This window comes from Prinia subflava, chromosome 2 (assembly GCF_021018805.1).
Source record: "Prinia subflava isolate CZ2003 ecotype Zambia chromosome 2, Cam_Psub_1.2, whole genome shotgun sequence".
Taxonomy (NCBI): Eukaryota; Metazoa; Chordata; class Aves; order Passeriformes; family Cisticolidae; genus Prinia; species Prinia subflava.
Genome location: NC_086248.1, coordinates 61,270,940 through 61,288,648, shown reverse-complemented (window position 1 = coordinate 61,288,648; position 17,709 = coordinate 61,270,940). Strand labels below are relative to the sequence as shown.

At 38.5% G+C, this 17,709-nt stretch overlaps 1 protein-coding gene across 5 annotated transcripts in view; it reads left to right on the top strand.

The window, feature by feature from the left end:
- Positions 1-17,445, top strand: part of SERAC1 (serine active site containing 1) — a 30,507-nt gene extending 13,062 nt beyond the window's left edge. For all 5 annotated transcript variants that reach the window (XM_063390195.1, XM_063390193.1, XM_063390196.1 and 2 more), the window contains 10 exons: positions 1,843-1,971; positions 3,300-3,413; positions 4,711-4,873; positions 7,068-7,218; positions 8,012-8,153; positions 8,939-9,039; positions 12,027-12,124; positions 12,671-12,853; positions 13,215-13,358; positions 15,228-17,445. In XM_063390195.1, the coding sequence (XP_063246265.1) occupies positions 1,843-1,971; positions 3,300-3,413; positions 4,711-4,873; positions 7,068-7,218; positions 8,012-8,153; positions 8,939-9,039; positions 12,027-12,124; positions 12,671-12,853; positions 13,215-13,358; positions 15,228-15,358 (1,356 nt within the window). In that variant the 3' untranslated portion in view covers positions 15,359-17,445. The remainder of the gene's footprint in view (positions 1-1,842; positions 1,972-3,299; positions 3,414-4,710; positions 4,874-7,067; positions 7,219-8,011; positions 8,154-8,938; positions 9,040-12,026; positions 12,125-12,670; positions 12,854-13,214; positions 13,359-15,227) is intronic.
- The last annotated feature ends 264 nt before the right edge of the window (positions 17,446-17,709 follow it).

Sequence of the window (17,709 nt, the reverse complement as noted above, 5' to 3'; positions counted from 1 at the left end):
AATTATTATTCTTGGACTGTATATCCACATGACATATTTACAAGCAGTGAAGTCTGAGCCAGTTACCAGTCTGACAGACACACTGCTTGTCTCTATCCAGTAGGCAATGTGAAGAAATCATTCTGAATTGCCTCGTTGACACTGTCAGAATCCTACACACAGAGTGTGCTCCTGGAGGCCTTTGCCTCCTCAGTACTACTGTGGTGCTCTGCTGTAGGCCACCTCTTCACTGCCAGCTTTTGGATGTCAGCAAATCCTTATTGGATAAATTTGGCCTTGCTTTCTTTTTAAGTTAATTTTTGACTTAACATATTTTAAATGTATATGTATTTATTATATACATGATGGTCTGAGGAGTTGTCAGCTTCTTTAATAAAAAGAACTGGCATATGAAGTATAATATACAAAGGGTTTTGTAATGCTAATAGAATGAATAGGGGCAGAAGGCCCTGTCAAGAAATACCTGTGTATCTTAACCAACAGAACTCTGAACAGCAGCTTTGATTGGGTGTGTTATTCTCAGTGTTTGCTTTCTTGCCTTTGTAACATTATGTGATAGTGGATCTGTACCTGTCAATCCTTCAATACTAGGATACACTAGTATGTGCTCGTGGATATATTTTTACAGCAGTATGATTGCTAGGTGATTGAAGCTAAGAGTTGCCAATCTGCTGCTTAGGAAGTTGAAGCAAGTCATTGTGGCAACTCTACGCAAAGAAGTCTCCATCTCTGATTTTATCAAAGAATTAGAATAATGGCAAATTCAGTGTGTGTGGGCAAAGAAAGTTACTTTGTTGATTCTATCAATCAATATATGGATTGTTAAACAAATACTTCGACTGATTGTTTAGACAAAACCTTAAAAGAAATGTCTTTATTTTTTACTAGTAATTTATACGTTCATTTTAATGGAGCAACACCAAAAGCACAGCATCACAAGTTGGTGAATGAGGAAGGTGATTGTCTCACTCTGCTCTGCACTTGTGTGGCCTCGCCTTGAGCACTGTGTGCAGTTTTGGGCAGCACAGTATAAAAAAGACATTAGACTATTAGAGTGTCCACAGGAAGGCAGCAAAGGTGGTGGAGGCCTTGAGGGGAAGCTGTACGTGGAGTGGCTGAGATCACTTGGTCTGTTCAACCTGGAGGAGACTGAGGGGAGACCATTGCAGTTACAGCCCTTCTGTGAGGGGAAGCTGAGAGGCAGACACTGATCTCTTCACTCTGGTGACCAGGGACAGGACCTGAGGGAATGGCCTGAAGCTCTGTCAGGGGAGGTTTAGGTTGGATATCAGGAGAAGTTTTTCATCCAGGGGGTGGTTGAGCACTGGAACAGGCTCCCCAGGGAAGTGGTCATGGCCCCAAGCCTGACAGAATTCAATCACCTTTTGGACAATGCTCTCAGGCACATGGTGTGATTCTTGGGGTTGTCTTGTGCAGGACCAGGAGCTGGACTTCTGTGATCCTTGTGGGTCGCTTGCAACTCTGAGTATTTTATGATTCTATGAAAATTTCTATGTAGTTAAGGGTGAACTTTTAAGTTTCCTCTGCCAAGAGGAACTGGTTTTTCTTCTGCTCTTTGGAACCGTTAGAATAATGTCGCCAAAATATTAGTGTAAAACTTGCTTTTTATAATTTATTTGGAGGTTTTGTGATTATCAGTTTCCAAAGTCTTTACAGATAAAACTATTAAACTGAATTTGCAGAGCACTTAAGGCCAGGGTTCATATTTTATGGCCTCTTTAGTATGGCTGACTCCATTATTTCAAATTTTTCTCTCTTCTGTGTTTTGCTTTATGCTTTGAACAAAATAAACTAAAAGCTGTTCGTGCTTACTTCTCGCAGGATTATCCCATAGAAGATGAACTCCGCTTGCTGTTGGTGTCTTTACCTCAGACTGGTCTCGATCCATGTGTCCAGTACTTCACATCTCTTGCATTACGTGAAAGTAGCCAGACTCTTGCAGCACAAAGGGTGAGATTCCATCTGCAGAACACAACTGTCTGGGTTCTTTGTTCCTGCAGAGCTTAAAGATACAAATCTTTTTCCATATTTTTTATCATTGTAAGAGGAAGAGAAATACAGACACTTTGTGATTGTAGAACATGAGCAAAATCTCTTGTAAATACAGTCTGTCTGCTTGAAAGCTTGTTTATATTTCCTAGCTGTATTAGCTGGAAGGTATAGTTAATGATTATATCTTACAAGCCTTCCCATTAAACTGACATTTTAACGCTTTGTCCAAAACATTCCTTCCCCTTGTAGCGCTCATAAAATGATTTTTGACATTTCATCTTACTGTTGTTTGAATGTTCTTTACTGATGAGATTATTAAACCTCTCTTAAGTCTCTAGACTTAAGAGGTTGTTAGCACACCTTAAATAGTAAACTCTGTTACATCACGTGGAAGTGCCTCTCTGAAATAGGTCCCTGTTACCAAACCAGAGTTGGAGTAGTCTATGGTCTGTTTGGAACTGGATCTAGGAATTCTTCAACTGTCTGTGCAACAACTTCCTAAGTGGGTTTAGGAATATCATTTAAAGTGCCATTTTTTAAAAAAATAACAAATATGTCAGTTTCATCCACTCTCTCTTGTGATTTTTATTTTTTGTTGTTTAAAAGTTCTGACTTCCTTATTTATTATTTTTTATAAGATGCAATAACAAAAATGAATGTCATTTTAATAACAATGCTTGTCAGTCTTTGTTTAGAGTTTTCAGAGTGCAATAACTCTTTATTTTCTATGACAGAGTTATGTGTGCTATTTTTACACTATCACTCCTTTACTGTTTTCACAGCCAGAGCTCGTGCTACAAAGGGAGCTTTGGTAAGACACCACACTTGGAAGTATTTTGATTTTTATTGAGGTTATGTTGGTCTTTCTGCTGCGTGATTGAGAGATTGGTCTTCTGAGGGCTGTGCCATATACTGAAGACCTTTCTTCCTCCTCTAAGTTTTGCAAGTCTAGAGTTACTCTGATTCTTGCTTTTTTATGCTTAAGCAAATGATCTTAAAAGATGACATTCATTAACAAAATGAAAATACTACATTTTTCCCCTTTGTTGTATGTTTTGAAGTTAATAGACTAAGGAGACTACACACAGAAAATCTAGTTAATATTTCCAGTTAAAAATAGTAAATACTTTTATGATGTACTGTTGTGGTAATTTGTACATTTTGAGAAGTGCATGCATGCTGTGCAATTTCTATAGATCATTACACACTTAACATTCTAGATTAGAAATCCTTTTTTAATGTAGCCATTTGAAATGTGGTACTATTTTTATGGTTTTTCATTTCAGGGAAGCTTATGGTGTTTTGGAGGAAATGGGCTTCCATATTGTGACACATTGAGTAAAATCCCTTCAGAGACAGTGGAACTCTTTTGCTTGCAGGCTTTAGTACAGCATTCTAAGGTAATTTGTTTTTAACCCGTAACTGAAAAGCTACATTTATAGACATTCCTTTCTAATGCACTCTCATATATTGGGAAGGAGTTGCCATTTCCTTGTCTCCTACAGCTTTCTCCTTCTGTAAGAATGTTTAAACAATTGAGAGGGGTGTGAAATGAACACATTCCTGTAATGAAATAGTTTTTTTTCTCATGGGGAGTGTATGTAAGTTTTGTGGTTGTTTCTAATTCGCCTTTACAAATTCCCCTGAACTATACCTGTGTGTATCTTTCCATAGGTAAGAGGGCAGCTCTGAGGCTCTAATGCCAGATTTTCACAAAGCAAAATAGTGTCATGAATTCACTCTAATCAAAAACCAGAACAGAATGCAAGCCTTAGCCATACACAAAGGTGTTCTTTGGGCAGAATATTGAATGAATTAGCTAGCAGCTAATACAGTGACCTTCCCAGGACCAGTCTGTTTTTTGCAGACACAGATGAAGAGTGTATGGAAGACATTTTGTAACAGTGATGCTTCTTTTTTCTGTTGCTACATTCTTCTGTGTACATTTAATTGTTCACAGGACTAGAACAATTGAAAAACAGTGTTGAGAATGCAAATGGTTGCTGATAGTTGGGATGGATAAAGTGCAGTTTCCCAGTATTCTTTTCACATCTTCCATATCCCTATGAATTCTGACTTAGTCTAGAATTTGTTATAGTGTAGATTTTCAGTTTAAGCAAGTTGTACTCATTCCAAATGCCTGTTGAAAGCCACAGACTTGAGGATATTAGCAATTCTGCAGTTACTGCGCACATTGATCTGGACTAAATTGTTGCCCTTAGGATCAGTAATGATAGGGGTACTGTTTGGAATATAAAAGAACTTTTTCATTTGGAAGAGAAGGAATTATGATGATTGCATTTCAGATGATGGACAAGTGGCTCTGGCTGAGATAGTGCTTTAGCAAGTGCAGACAGTTGACCTATTCAACTGTCCTCGAACTTGACTTGAAATTTGATTGTGCCAAGTGGAGAGCATTTCATCTCCCTCAGACGTGAAGAAGAGTAGAGAGGTGGTACTCAGAGATTTTCAAGTTGTCAATTCATAGAATTATCCATTTTGCATATTAAAATATCTATTTCCTCTTCAAATGTGGCATAATAAATTCGAGATTAATAATAATTCCTATGCAAAAAGGGTTGTGTTATACCTGTTATACCTCCTTCTTAAAACTCACTAATTTCTGAATCAACAGCATCTAAAAAACCTTTTGCAGAACATCTATTTATTGTCACTGTATTTACTGTGTAATACCAGGTTTCCTCTCACTGTGATAAAATTGAAGCTAAAGGAGGCCTCCAGCTACTGCAGAGGATTTACCAGCTACGGAAAGATTCAGCGAAGATCCAGAGGAACATAATCCGCATTATTGGGAATATGGCTTTGGATGAACGTCTCCACTCATCCATAGCACGTGCAGGTAAAAGGAAAGCTGTCTCAGTGGTAGATTTCTACTCCAAAAGTTTCAGATAAATAAATAAATAGAAAATATTAGTATGCTGTTCTATAAATCCAAGCTGATGTCTGCTTATTAAATACAGCGTGTGTTTTACACAAAGGAGAAGTAGCAAAGGCACAGAAAAAGACGGTGAGGGTGATTAAAAATTTGCAGTGGCTGTGATATGAAGAACAAATAACTAGACTAAGACACTTAGGATGGAAAACGACTGGAAAAGAATATGATGGAGATTTATAAAATTCTCTTCACTTGCATAGAGAGGGCAAAGAGGGAATAGTCATCTGCTCTTTGTTTTAATGGAAGACCAAAGGTTCTTGTACATTATATTATAAAGAGTCAGAACAAATAAATAGTATTTTCCATATACTCCATGAGCAAAATGAAACTTGCCACAAACATTAGGGTAGTTGAAGACTCACAAAGCTTCCAAAAGTGATGAGACAAATTCATGAAAAGAAAAATCCATAAAGTTCTGCACATGGAAACAAAGTTGACTGCAGAAAATCCAAGGGTGTAGACTAGAATCAGAACTGTATAATTGTTCTTTTATTGCTCTGTTATTATATTGTTCTGCAGCTTCCATACTGCTCACTTCTGAAGAAAGGCAGATGGACTATGAAGGCCTTTGTCCTGAGCTCTGGCACTGTTCTTAAATTCTGATGATTGTTGAAACCATACATTGTAGAAGAAGAGATTGGAACAGGAAAGTCAGCAGCTCCCTGGGACAGAGCTCTCAGTACAAAAGGAATTTTAGACAGTGAATCAAACTCCAGACATGAGCAGTCACATGCTGCTGGTCTGGAGCTGATAAAGCTCCTCTTTTATTGCTGGATGATGTCTAAGAAGAAAGAACCTCTAAGGCTCTTTTTCTTGCAAAAACTGCTGGCACAGGAAGAAGACGAAGAAAAACAGTAATGCACTGTGTAGTAGCTGTCATGGGGTGTCTGGGGGCAGAACATTTATTTTTGATTCTGAACAGTTATTTTTGACTCTTCATCTTGGCTCATTTAAGAGAAATACAAAACCAAAGACCAAGCTAGTTTTAGGCAGACTATCTTGGCAGTCTTCCATTGTGTTTGGAGAACTGAAAGTAGGCTTTAGATAGTATTCTTCTTAAGTACAATTTCCCAGTGGTCAACATATATTCTGCTTAGAAACAGAATTTAAATGCATTATTGTTAAAAAAAATACAGTCCTCAAAGGTACTGGCAGTTTTGTTTGTTTAAGGCAAAATTCAAATGTCTTTTCCTCAGTCTACAGTAAATGATTTTGAATTAGCAGCTTACTGGCTATAGTAGTAGCAACATAATGTACATGGTTTTGAAACAATACTCCTGAAGTAAATTCCCAAGTTTTATTTAAGGACGTGACTGTAATGTAACTGTGATTTATAGGCTGCTTTTGCTAGCAGCAGCAAGATCTGTCAGTATTTTAAAGAAACATGTGTGCATATGCACATAAAAGATATTCCTTTACGTTTCTCAGTAGTCTATGACAATTCCCATCCACGTTTAAGAAAGTTTTATACCTTAGGTGGTGTATCATAAAGTGTTTGCAAGTCGTAGTATCTTTGACTTAAAATTTTATTGAGGATTGTGACCAATTTAATTATCTTATGTTTCTAAGGTATAAATAGTATACAAATTTTAGAATAGCAAAGATATTTTAATCGTATAAGGAGTTTTTCTTATGCTGGAATTTAAAATAAGAAATTATTGTACCTTCACAGCAGGCATCAATTTTTTTACCTGCCAGTGCTCCTGTAGGTTGTTTATTATGCCTCTCTTATGCTTTAAGCTTCATTGTCTCCATCTTCCTGGCATTTTACCTGCAAAAAGAGATCTGAGATCTGTTCTTGCTACAGCTGTACTGACCTGCTGATACACTTTCTTTTTTTTCTAAGAAGGGCTCGCCTTCAGATCATAAGCTGAACAGTAGTAAGATACATCTGAATTTTTGAATTTAGGAGATTCCACTTACCTAGCCTTGACTTCCCTGACGTCAAGAGTAGATTGAAATAATTTATTTTGACGTTACCGTTCTTAAGTTTTAACATCTATTTTCAGATGTGTAGTTTGATGGTTGATGTTTCTGAATTCTGTTCTTCAGATGATGTTTCAATTAGTTAACCTGCCGCTTCATTTTCTCAATGTAGGTTGGGTTTCTGTACTTGCCGAAGTAATGAAATCCCCACATGTCATTCAATCTTCTCATGCATCCAGAGCTTTGGCTAATCTAGACAGGGACATGGTGAAAGAAAAATATCCAGATGGTGTTTATGTCTTACATCCGCAATATCGTAGCAGGTAAAATAGAAGGAGTCATTGTTCGTGTTGTTCTTGGCGTTACTTGTTCTACTGTCCTGTTACAAAACTGTGGAAGAGTTACACAGAGTACTGCTGTACTGATGTTACCTTGCTCCTCCTGTTCTTTGGTGGGTTGAAAGGACTGACTTTAGATTCCCAAGTAGAGTAACAATAGAAGGGGTTGGAGCAGTCCGTAGGTGTGGACAGAGCATTACTGTAATGCATGGCAATATCTGAACACAAACCATGTAATTAACGACTACTTTGTGTGGGTTGCAACTGTTCAACCTTTGCACTTTGTCTTGGGGTACAGTGCCCTGTCATTATTCTACTGGCAAGAGCACATGTTGGCCTAAGATGCAGTAAATTTTCATCCTTAGTAGTGGTGATGGTGTGTCTGGGGCTGAAGCAGTCTCCAGCATAGGTGTCACTTAGTAGCAACTCTTGCCTGGCTCCTTGGTGTTACTCCGGTTACAGTGAAGAGCTAATGTGGTGATAAGGCTGGAGCTACCAAGCCGCATGAACAGTAGCTGTCAGGAAAGGTGTTTTTCATCATAGAAAATTATGATTTGCTGAGGTGGGTACTTTACATACCTCATTTTATATCTTTCTTCTGTGTGGTCCCCTAGTTTTTGTTTTTATCTGAGCACTTTCTTTGAAGTATCATGCCCATAAGATAAGAAATGACATGTAGTGTTAAACAAAACATTTTGGCATCCCTTAGGTTTAAAGTTCCAATTTGCTAAAAGAACATGTACCACATATCTCTCAAAATTTCCTTTTGGTTGATCAGCCAGCCTGTCAGAGCAGACATCCTTTTCGTCCATGGTCTTTTGGGAGCAGCATTTAAAACCTGGCGACAGCAAGACCTTGACCGGCATTTGGATAAAAGGGCCTCAGAAAGGGAAGAGGAGTATAGTCAGTGCTGGCCAAAGGTAAAAAGACAGTAACACTTTCACATGTGGCTGCTGTTTTCTCATTCATGAGAGCTGTCTAAAGCATCTAGAGGGAAACTGTCTGGCAGATGTCTTTTTTGAATTCAATTACTTGTAATTTGTTATACAAGTGGCAGTTTTCAAGTTGATGATGATAAATTTTTGTTAATGAGTTGTTTGTTGTTCTTGCAAGGAAAAATCCCCACTAAGTTTCATGTTCTCAACATCATTCACATGCTAGTGAAAGAGGAGGCAATGGCTGCTTTCCTTATGCTCTCTGTTCTTTTTTTCTCTTTTTTAATGGAATGTTATTGCTGAGGAAAAGGTTTATAGGATAACATTTTAAATTAAGTTCCCTTTCTTACCTAGGTGTCTGAGTACCTTACTTTGTGCAGATTGCTATTTAAGTGTTGTTGGTGAGTAGGTAATTACTGCTCCAAGCAAACTCACATTGGTACAGCCACTAAAGTATCTGTGAAACTTGAATTGATCAGTCCTTCTGGCAATCTTAGTAACTCTTGTTTCACCCAGGAGAGGGAGCCAGGAATGCACGAGTTAGAGATGAATCTTTATTCTTTGCCTGCTTTGGGGCTCAGGAACAATCTGGAGTTCACCAGCATGTAATAAAAGAGTGATAATCCAGGTGTAAAATGTATTTGGGGATTAACTGAAGAGCGAAAGTCTTCCTTGATGCTGTCCCCATAGTAATGTCATTTCTCCATTACTTCCAAGAGTTTAAGTACCTCAGTTATAAACTCTTTTGGTTTTGCTTTTCTTTAATTTAGACATGGCTTGCTTCAGACTGTCCTTCCCTTAGAATCATATCTGTGGAGTATGACACCCATTTGAGTGACTGGAAAGCAAAATGTCCTGTCGAGGCTCACAGGTAACAAATGCAGCATCTGCAGCTTAGAGTGGGGGCAGGACACAGACCTGTAAAGCTGATCCGTGGGATCACCTAGTGTGAAAGAGTCAATTTGACTTTTCCTGTTGCTCTGAAAACTCAGATTAGGAAAAGTATTAAGTATATTCACGGTATGCTAAAGTTTTTAGCCTCATGGCTAGCTACATGTGGCAATTTCATGAATTCTTATAGTCTGTTCTGCTTCATGTTAAGGGAGACACTAAATTATGCTATTAGTTAATGAAAATACAACACCAGCTTTATATCCTAAGGGGAGTATATTTTAAAGTGACACAATAATGCTTCATAAGCACAGCAAAAAAATCACTGTACTGTGGCTTTATACTTCTGATAAAATGAAGCACATATTTTCATAGAAACATTCAGGTTGGAAAAGACTTCAGATGATCAAGTGCAGCCATTAACCCAGCACTGCCAAGGCCACCACAAAACATTTTAGGTGCTACATCCACGTGCCTTTCAAAAGCTTCAAGGAATGGGGACTCATCCACTTCCTAGGAAGCCTGTTTCAGAGCTTCACAACCCTTTTGATGAAGAAATTTTTCCTAATATCCAACCTAAACCTTCCTTGGCACAATGTAAGACTGTTACTTCTCATCCCAAGTTGAGAATTCCTAGGAGATGAAGCCAACCCCACCCGGCTACACCCTCCTTTCAGTGGGTGGTAAGGTCTTCCCTGGGCCTCCTTTTCTCAAGGCTAAACACCCCCAGCTCCCTCAGCCACTTCTCACAGGACTTGTGCTCCAGACCCTTCACTGGCTCCATCGCCCTGCTCTGGACCTGGTGTAAAGCCTCAGTGTCTTTGTGGTAGTGAGGGGCCCAAAACTGAACACAGGACACAAGGTGCTGCCTCACCAATCCCTTCCCTAGTCCTGCTGGCCACACTGTTTCTCTTACAAACATATTTTTATTCAAAAAATCTTACTTTGATGATAAAATACAGTAACTGTATCTGATTCAATCAGAGTGTGATTGCCCCTGCCAGAGGAATGGTGTTTTTACTGACCTTGAACAGGGTAGGTCAGAGGAAGATGCTACCACCAAACATGTTGAAAAGTATGAGCCTGTAAAGGTTTTTTGTCTTGAATAGAATTTTGTAATTCAGTTCAGTGATCTTTAAATCAGAATCCTTCAAATGGATTAATATTTAAGATATTTAAGCATGTAACCAGTACTGTAAAGTCGACTGGTGTACTGCAACAGCGGCATGTGCATGGCTGCTTGCAGGTTAAGAATCTGAAAATTAATAATGTTTTTTGTGCAGGGAAGGAAAAAATTCAACATATAACAGACCAGGAACTTGGTACTTGTTCATCCCCTACTCTGGCTGTACAGAAGATCAGTGCAGTTATTGCTTTAAAGAAAACATGTAGGCAGGGAGAAAGTGAGGAACACGTGAGTGTTAATGTGCCTATTTGAAATTACGCAGGAAAATGACAGCAAGAAGCATGTAGATGGTTACCTGTGCAGGTCCAAAATAGACTGGAATTGGCTTTAAGTTGCACCAGGGCAGGTTTAGATTGGGTACTAGGAAGAAATCCTTCACTAAAAACATTGTCAAGCCCTGGAAGAGGTTGCCCAGGGAAGTGGCTGAGTCCTGATCCCTGGAGATAATACAAAGGCAGGCAGATAGGGCTCTTAGGGACATGGGTTTGTGGTGGGCTTGGCTGTCCACCTTGGGCTAACAGTTGGACTCAATGATCTTACAAGTCTTTTTAACATAAATAATTCTATGATTCTAAGAAAACTCTGCTTGTGTCTGTCTGGAGTAAGTATGTTAAAAGAAATAAACACATATTTTCTTTTTTTTCCCTAAGATAACGTCTTTTTCATTACAAAATGGAAAATTGCATCACCTACTATTTATGGTCACCCAACCATACTATTTGATAATTTTGTAATTTTATATGGTTAATAATAAATGAAAGATGTTGAAGGTATTTTTAACTAGCAGGAACAATGAGGTTGCAGTAGAACAACCACCTTAGGTTTGCTCCTAAATGCACTGTCTCATTCACTGTTTCGAAAATGAATTTTTCTGTCTCTCTGCTAGCCCAGAGCGTACTGTGCAACTGAGAAGACACATTTGATTATTCTTTTCATATGTGTTATAAAGCAATTTCTAGTGAGAATATTGAGACAAATAGAGATGAAGTGAATTATTTTGCACAGTGGTTGCCCCCATATCCTGAGGTTTTCATCACCTAAGGGCCTTCTGTGTTTGATTCTTGTTACACTGCAAGGAGCAATGTAAAGTGCAAATGTTGCACTTTCAAGTTTGGACTGGGCATTGGCATTGGTTTTGTTGTGGTTCTACTGCAGATTCATTTTCAAACTTTAATGTGTAGCTTATCCTTTCCAGAGCTCAGTCTTCCCATTTATAAAATGGGGATGATTGTGTTTTCATACTATTCCAGTATAAAGCAATTGGAGACTATTGTCTGGCAAGTGTAACTGACATTACCTGTGATTTCTTTAAAATATTGTTTGATCATGCACTTAGTTTTTAAATTTCTGTACATTGCTCCACATTTGGAGCTTTGTTTAGCAAAGTATGAGATTTGTTCGTGTTACAGTTTACATTTGTTCATGTGAAGTTCATTATGTGTTGATGTTTCTTTCATAGAGTAAAAACTGTTTTGCTGCAATATGTAAATGAAACTGTTTAAAACTTCATAAAACAACTTGTCAAGAAAACAGAAATGTTTGCTGAGCAAAATTAAAATAAAACTTTCTAGCGAGAGTGAGAAACTGAATTTAGCTCCATTCCTATTGTCGTTGTGAAGTCATCCTTACAAAAGTTTCAGTGTAGAAACAATAATTAAATAATGAATATTTGTTTACCTAATTCATTTTCATAAATGTGCAGCACTAAAAATCATTGTGTTTTAACATGCCTTTTAGCCTGTCATGCTCCATTATGCCTGCATTTGTTATTTTCCTTGCAGGAAGTCTATTGCTTTCAGGAGCAGTGAGCTGCTTGACAAGCTCAAAGCTGCTGGGATTGGAGACAGACCTCTGGTGTGGGTATCCCATAGCATGGGTGGTAAGCATGTTGCCTGTTTGATATGAAGCATTTATTTGCATTAAAGATTGCAGAATAAGCCATTAACCAAATTCAGGTAGAAATGCAATTATTCAAAATAGTTTATTTTAAAAATTGGCAAAGACCTAAAAATGAAAAACAGATTTCTACTTTCTCTAATGCATCGTATTTAGTAGCATTATACTAAATTTTGAAAGTATTTTTATTGCTGTTTGTTCTTACTGTGTTGATTTAAAAACTCAATGAGTTGAAATTCATGTAAATGGAAATCCAGAGGCAAAATTTTCTCCTTGATCAGGCGTATAGTAAATATCATTAGCAACACATACAGCAAATCAAAATTGGATTTGCATCATTCATTGACATTTTATATTGATGCCTCTTCGGGCATGGTTTGGGTTTTTTTCAAGTTAATCTTACATATTTGACAATCTAAGGACTAATCAACCAAGGCAAGAATATGGTTAGCTGTTTCATGGTTAATATAGCATGATCATTATTTCCCAGTTACTTAAATCCCTACATTAATTCAGCTTCTGTTGCCAGGTCTCCTAGTCAAAAAGATGCTGGTGGATGCTTCCAAGAATCCAGAAATGGATAAAATTGTAAACAACACCAGAGGAATCATATTTTATAGCGTACCTCACCATGGTTCCCAGCTGGCTGAATATTCTATAAATGCCAGATATCTCCTCTTCCCGTCTGCGGAGGTTAAAGAGCTCAGCAAGGGTATGTTCAGTTTGCTACCATCTAGCAACAGGAGCTCTGCTTATCTGTTCTTGGCACTTTGGGTTTTTCTTTGTGCTGTCAGAAAAAGCAGGGTACAAACAACAAAGCTCCTTTTTACGTTTTGGGTTGTGTGTTGAATTATTGCAAGTAATTCTGAGTAGCTGTTTCATTTGATTGCAGAGGTGAGGGGAGAAGGGGGAGTCAGAACAAGTTGTTGCACGTGCTAGTTGGAAAAAGGGATTACGAACAAAATGCTACTCCTTTTACTGTCATAGTAATAAAAACATCTCTGGCAAGGTAGTCTTGCCAGAAAAATGCTATAATCTTATAACACTGCAAATATTATGTTGCCTTTTCTCAGATTCTCCTGCCCTTAAAGAGCTGAATGATGACTTCTTGTCTTTTGCCAAAGACAAGAAATTTTCTGTGCTGAGTTTTGCAGAAACCCTACCAACACACATAGGCAGCATGATAAAGCTGCATGTTGTACCTGTGGAGTCAGCAGGTAAGTGAGAAATAGCCATTTAATTGGTTTAACTTGGTAAATATTGATGTAGACACCAATAATGAGAAAGGGTTATAAATATTATAGTAAAAAAACTAGAAAAAAAGTCTATGATATGTGGGGGGGTTTTGTTTAAACTTTTGACAGCCTCCCTGCTGAGATCAGAAGCAGCTACCTTTAAATCTTAGAATAGCAGTTGTTTGTTTTGATTTTTCTAAATGAGAGTAACATTTGTTAAAAAAAGCAGGGTAGACCCTGGTGTAATGTTGGAGTCCTTTCCTTTGGAATTACAACTTGTTGTGGTTTATCTTTGTATAGATAGGCTGCATAGTCTTTCAGATGCTTCTGCAAATTCTAGCTACTTTCTCCTTTAAAAAGTAAGAAAGAAAATTAGTAAACTGCTGATGGAAGGAAAAGTCACAAAGCTGGTTTTCAGTGTTAAGAATCCTTTACCTTCCACGTCTCGTGAACTCCAGTAATAGAGTTTGTCTCTTGAAGAGTTCCCTCCATCTTTTTGCCTTTTGTAGGAGAAGGGGAAACCAGACATTTTTTCCCTTGCTTTTTTTTTATGTGTGTTCAACTTAGAAAATTGTTTTAAGTCTTATATTTTCAGTCTTTCTTTTGCCCTGCCCAAGGTATCTGTAAAGCCGGAAACCATTGGTTTTTTAGGTTTTAGACCAGGCTTTCCACCACCCAAGTCCTCTAGCTTGAGTGCAAGGTCATATACTGAAAAAGGTGTACTATACATCCCTGTTTTTCTGAGTGACTATTTACCAGTATTTTTACAGTGTGTCCTCTTGAGCAGCAATGTTTTGCAAAAACGTTGCTTATGCAGTTTTATTGGCAAGGACTGAAAAGCTGGAGGTTTTTTGTTATTATTTAGCAACAAAAGGTTAAAAAGAAGGCTGAATAACAGAGCCCAGATGAGCACTGTGCACTTGTAATTTTGTAGCATGTCTCTCCTCTTCTAGGGATGACACCTAGTGCAGCACATGAGTGCTCTTGAGAACCTTTAGAGGGCACATGGCAGTCCAGTAGCAGGCCACTCACTCTGTTCAAAACACAGGCTAATGAGCAGAAAGCTCCCTGTTTCTTGCATGTCTGCTTTGGCACATTAAAGCAGAGCTTCATCCTGCTCTAGTGTAATTTTACATGGGTAAAGACACAGAAGTCAAAGCAAAATGGAGGATTTCTCTAGATGATGAGTGAATAGACAATAAACTGGAATGTGGCAGTCACAGCATCCTAACTGGAAAGTTAGTAGTGATGGCTACTAAGAAAGATTAAATGCTGTAGTGTGCCCAAAATCAGTAGCTGAAAATGGAATATTTGTATTCTACAATTAAGCAATGTAAATATTTCATTTACCTGGAAATGTGCATAGTGATTTGCAGCATATTTCAGCTTCATTCTAGTCCGACTTTTAATGTCCTTGTCAAAGTATTTGTGTAAGGAATAAGGGCAATTAGTGGGGATCAGATTCAAGACACCATGCATTAAACTACATCCCTGATCATATCAACGCTTAAACCTCAGTCAGGACGGTGCTGTCTGTAAATGAAGGTTTGTTTCAGCAGAGTTGTCTGTATGGAGAAATGTACATTTGTGTATTTCAAACGGAGGCAGTAGAACTCTGACCTAATGTTGCAGTATGCCAGTGTGGGGTTTGTGGCAACACAGAGCTCCATCAGGCCATAACTGTGTGTGCTGATGCTTTTAGCACATGAAAAAATAATGATGAACAGAGAGTTTTACTGAAGATGGGAGAAGTTGCTTTTGAGAGAGAAATTGCTAATGTGAAATGTTCTTCTCAGTCTAGGTCATCTTATGAACTCTGGAAGTTTTTTCTTTTTTCTTTCCCTTTCCCAGACATAGGAATTGGAGACCTTATTCCGGTGGATGTTAATCATCTAAATATTTGCAAGCCAAAGAAGAAGGATGCTTTCCTGTACCAACGTACCCTGAAGTTCATTCAGGATGTTTTGGCCCAAGAACTGTGAGCCTGAGGTTTTGCCATCCTTTCCTGCTTGTGTCCTGTGTTTGGTGTAACACAGAAACTTCTAACATTTATATGGGGATCTGCAGAATTACAAAGGTGCTGTGTCAATAGTATCTGCTGCTGAATCATTTCCTGTACATCTTGAAATTTAGACACCTGTCCAATTTATTCCTCAAAATACATTCAAAACAAATACAAACTTGGCAAAAAAAAAGTGCGTGCCCAGGGTATCTTCTTTTAGGAAAAGAAACCGCAAGTTTGCTTTGAAAGCAGGTAAATGTGCACTTGGGATAAAGTCTTATGGGGATGATTAGAAACAATTAAATGAGGTGGTTATTCATTGTGCCAAAGGGGAGAAGCAGCATATGGCTACTGCCAAGTGTTGGTTTACTGCCCATGTTAGGGTAGCCTGAAAAAATAGTATTCAAGGGAATGAAGGTGGCATTTTGGTCTAGTGGCCCAGTTCTAGGAGGTTTGGTCATTTCATTTAATAGATCACCCAAACTGGTCAGCAGACACAGCCTCTGTTTTTCTGCATGAAAAAGAGTCAGGTTGGTAGCTTGCCTTGCTTAGAAAATTGTTGCTGTTTTAGTCTGTTTGTATTAATGAAAACAAAAGAAAAGAAGTATTCATTTTCTTGTACGTTTCCTTCCTTAGCAACTTGTGAGACTGCTTTCCTTAGGACAGTGTGTATCTGCTCAGACAGGGCAGTTCTGTGCTTGTTCCCCTTGAAGATGTGTTTGATGGGCTCAGCCCTTCTGCTTTGCTCTTGGGACACACCAAGAAGTTGGTACATTCAAATCCCTGGCTCCTGTTACTCACATAGAAACTTCTCTGTAGCTGATCTAAGGAAGAGCATTGAAAGTGCTCAGGTGGAGCACAACAAATGTAGGCCCTGACAAGAAAGCTAATTCTTCGAGTTTGGAGCTGAGGTGGAAAAAAGTAAAGCAGGAAAAAAATCAGGTGATTGTAAGGCTTCACTGGCAATTACCACAAATGTTTTGGTTTCTTGGGGCCCAAATATATCTGTTGGGGTAGATACAGAGAAAAACAGCAGTGTCTTATTTCTGTTTATGTTTAGGATACCCTAACAGTACTGATGAGAAATCAGTATTTTTAGAGAGATAAAAACATGGCAGTGCACAGTCACTTTTTTGAAGTCTTAGTTTGCACTGTGGTTAAAAGCAACCTCATGTTCTTGTGGTCTCTTTACTTCCTTCCTGTACACCTGCATCCCTCTCTGAAAACAATCATGGGCTGTGTAGGGCTGTACTGCCTTTGCTGACCATTTAAATAAGGTCTGTACTGATGAGAGGCTTGAGGTGTCTCCTGTGAGATGGATCCAGTATTCCTGCCCTTCAAATGAGGGCTGTGAAAGCTGCCAGGGACTAGGGATGCACCTCGCAGTTCTGCATGGCTTGGTGCCGTGGGCACTGCAGTCCTGCAGGTCCTGAGAGCAGCCCAGGAGGACGCTGCAGCTCAAAATACGCTTCTGAAAATCCAGGAAGTTGCAAAATAAAATTCCCAAGAGCAGCACAGAGACTGTACAGCATTACACTGGCAGAAAGAGCATTTCCTCCCCTGAGATGTAGGTAAGAACACTGCATGGCAGTATTTTGTATAGAAAGTGTTACAGAAATGTCCTAATTTCTAAAGAACTTTATATTTTTTACACTGTAGTTTAGACTTCAGAGTGTAAATATATTAGTACACTTTGTATTCACAGAGTAGATTATGTGGAATTCATGGTGAATAGACAAGACTTCTAATAACTGAATGCTTGTTTCATGTGACAAATCTATTGGTTTTAACAGACTCCTTTGGCTTACCCAGATTCAGATCAGTGACATTAAACATTAATCTTAGTAAATGCATCTATGTTTTGTAACTGGAATTCTTAAGGCAATGTTCCCCTTTTTGTAACTGTATTTATACATGTGTAACTCCTAAAACTAATATTTGGTGGTGGGGTTGTTGGGTTTGGGGATTTGGGGTTTATTTTTTTGGAATATAGTAACAAAATGTGATTTAAAAAATGTATTGGATATGTCCCAAAGTGTATTAAAGGTTAATGATCTGCCAGCTGAATACTCTGGACCACGTTCATTTTTGTTAAAGATCTGTGTTATTTTTTAGTGCTTGTCTTGTGCTGGGAGAATGTAACACCCTTCACTTGGAGAGGCGCAGTGCTGGGGCTGGCTGCTCAGGCATGTTCTGAGCAGTTTGTCAGTTGTGCTTTTTGCAGCAGTGTCTTCTGAAGCATGCACAGACATCAGTTTGAGGGCCAGCAGTCTGTGGCCTAGCATTCACGTCTGCTTCCCATCAGGAATTGGATGCTTTTATGCCTCCTGG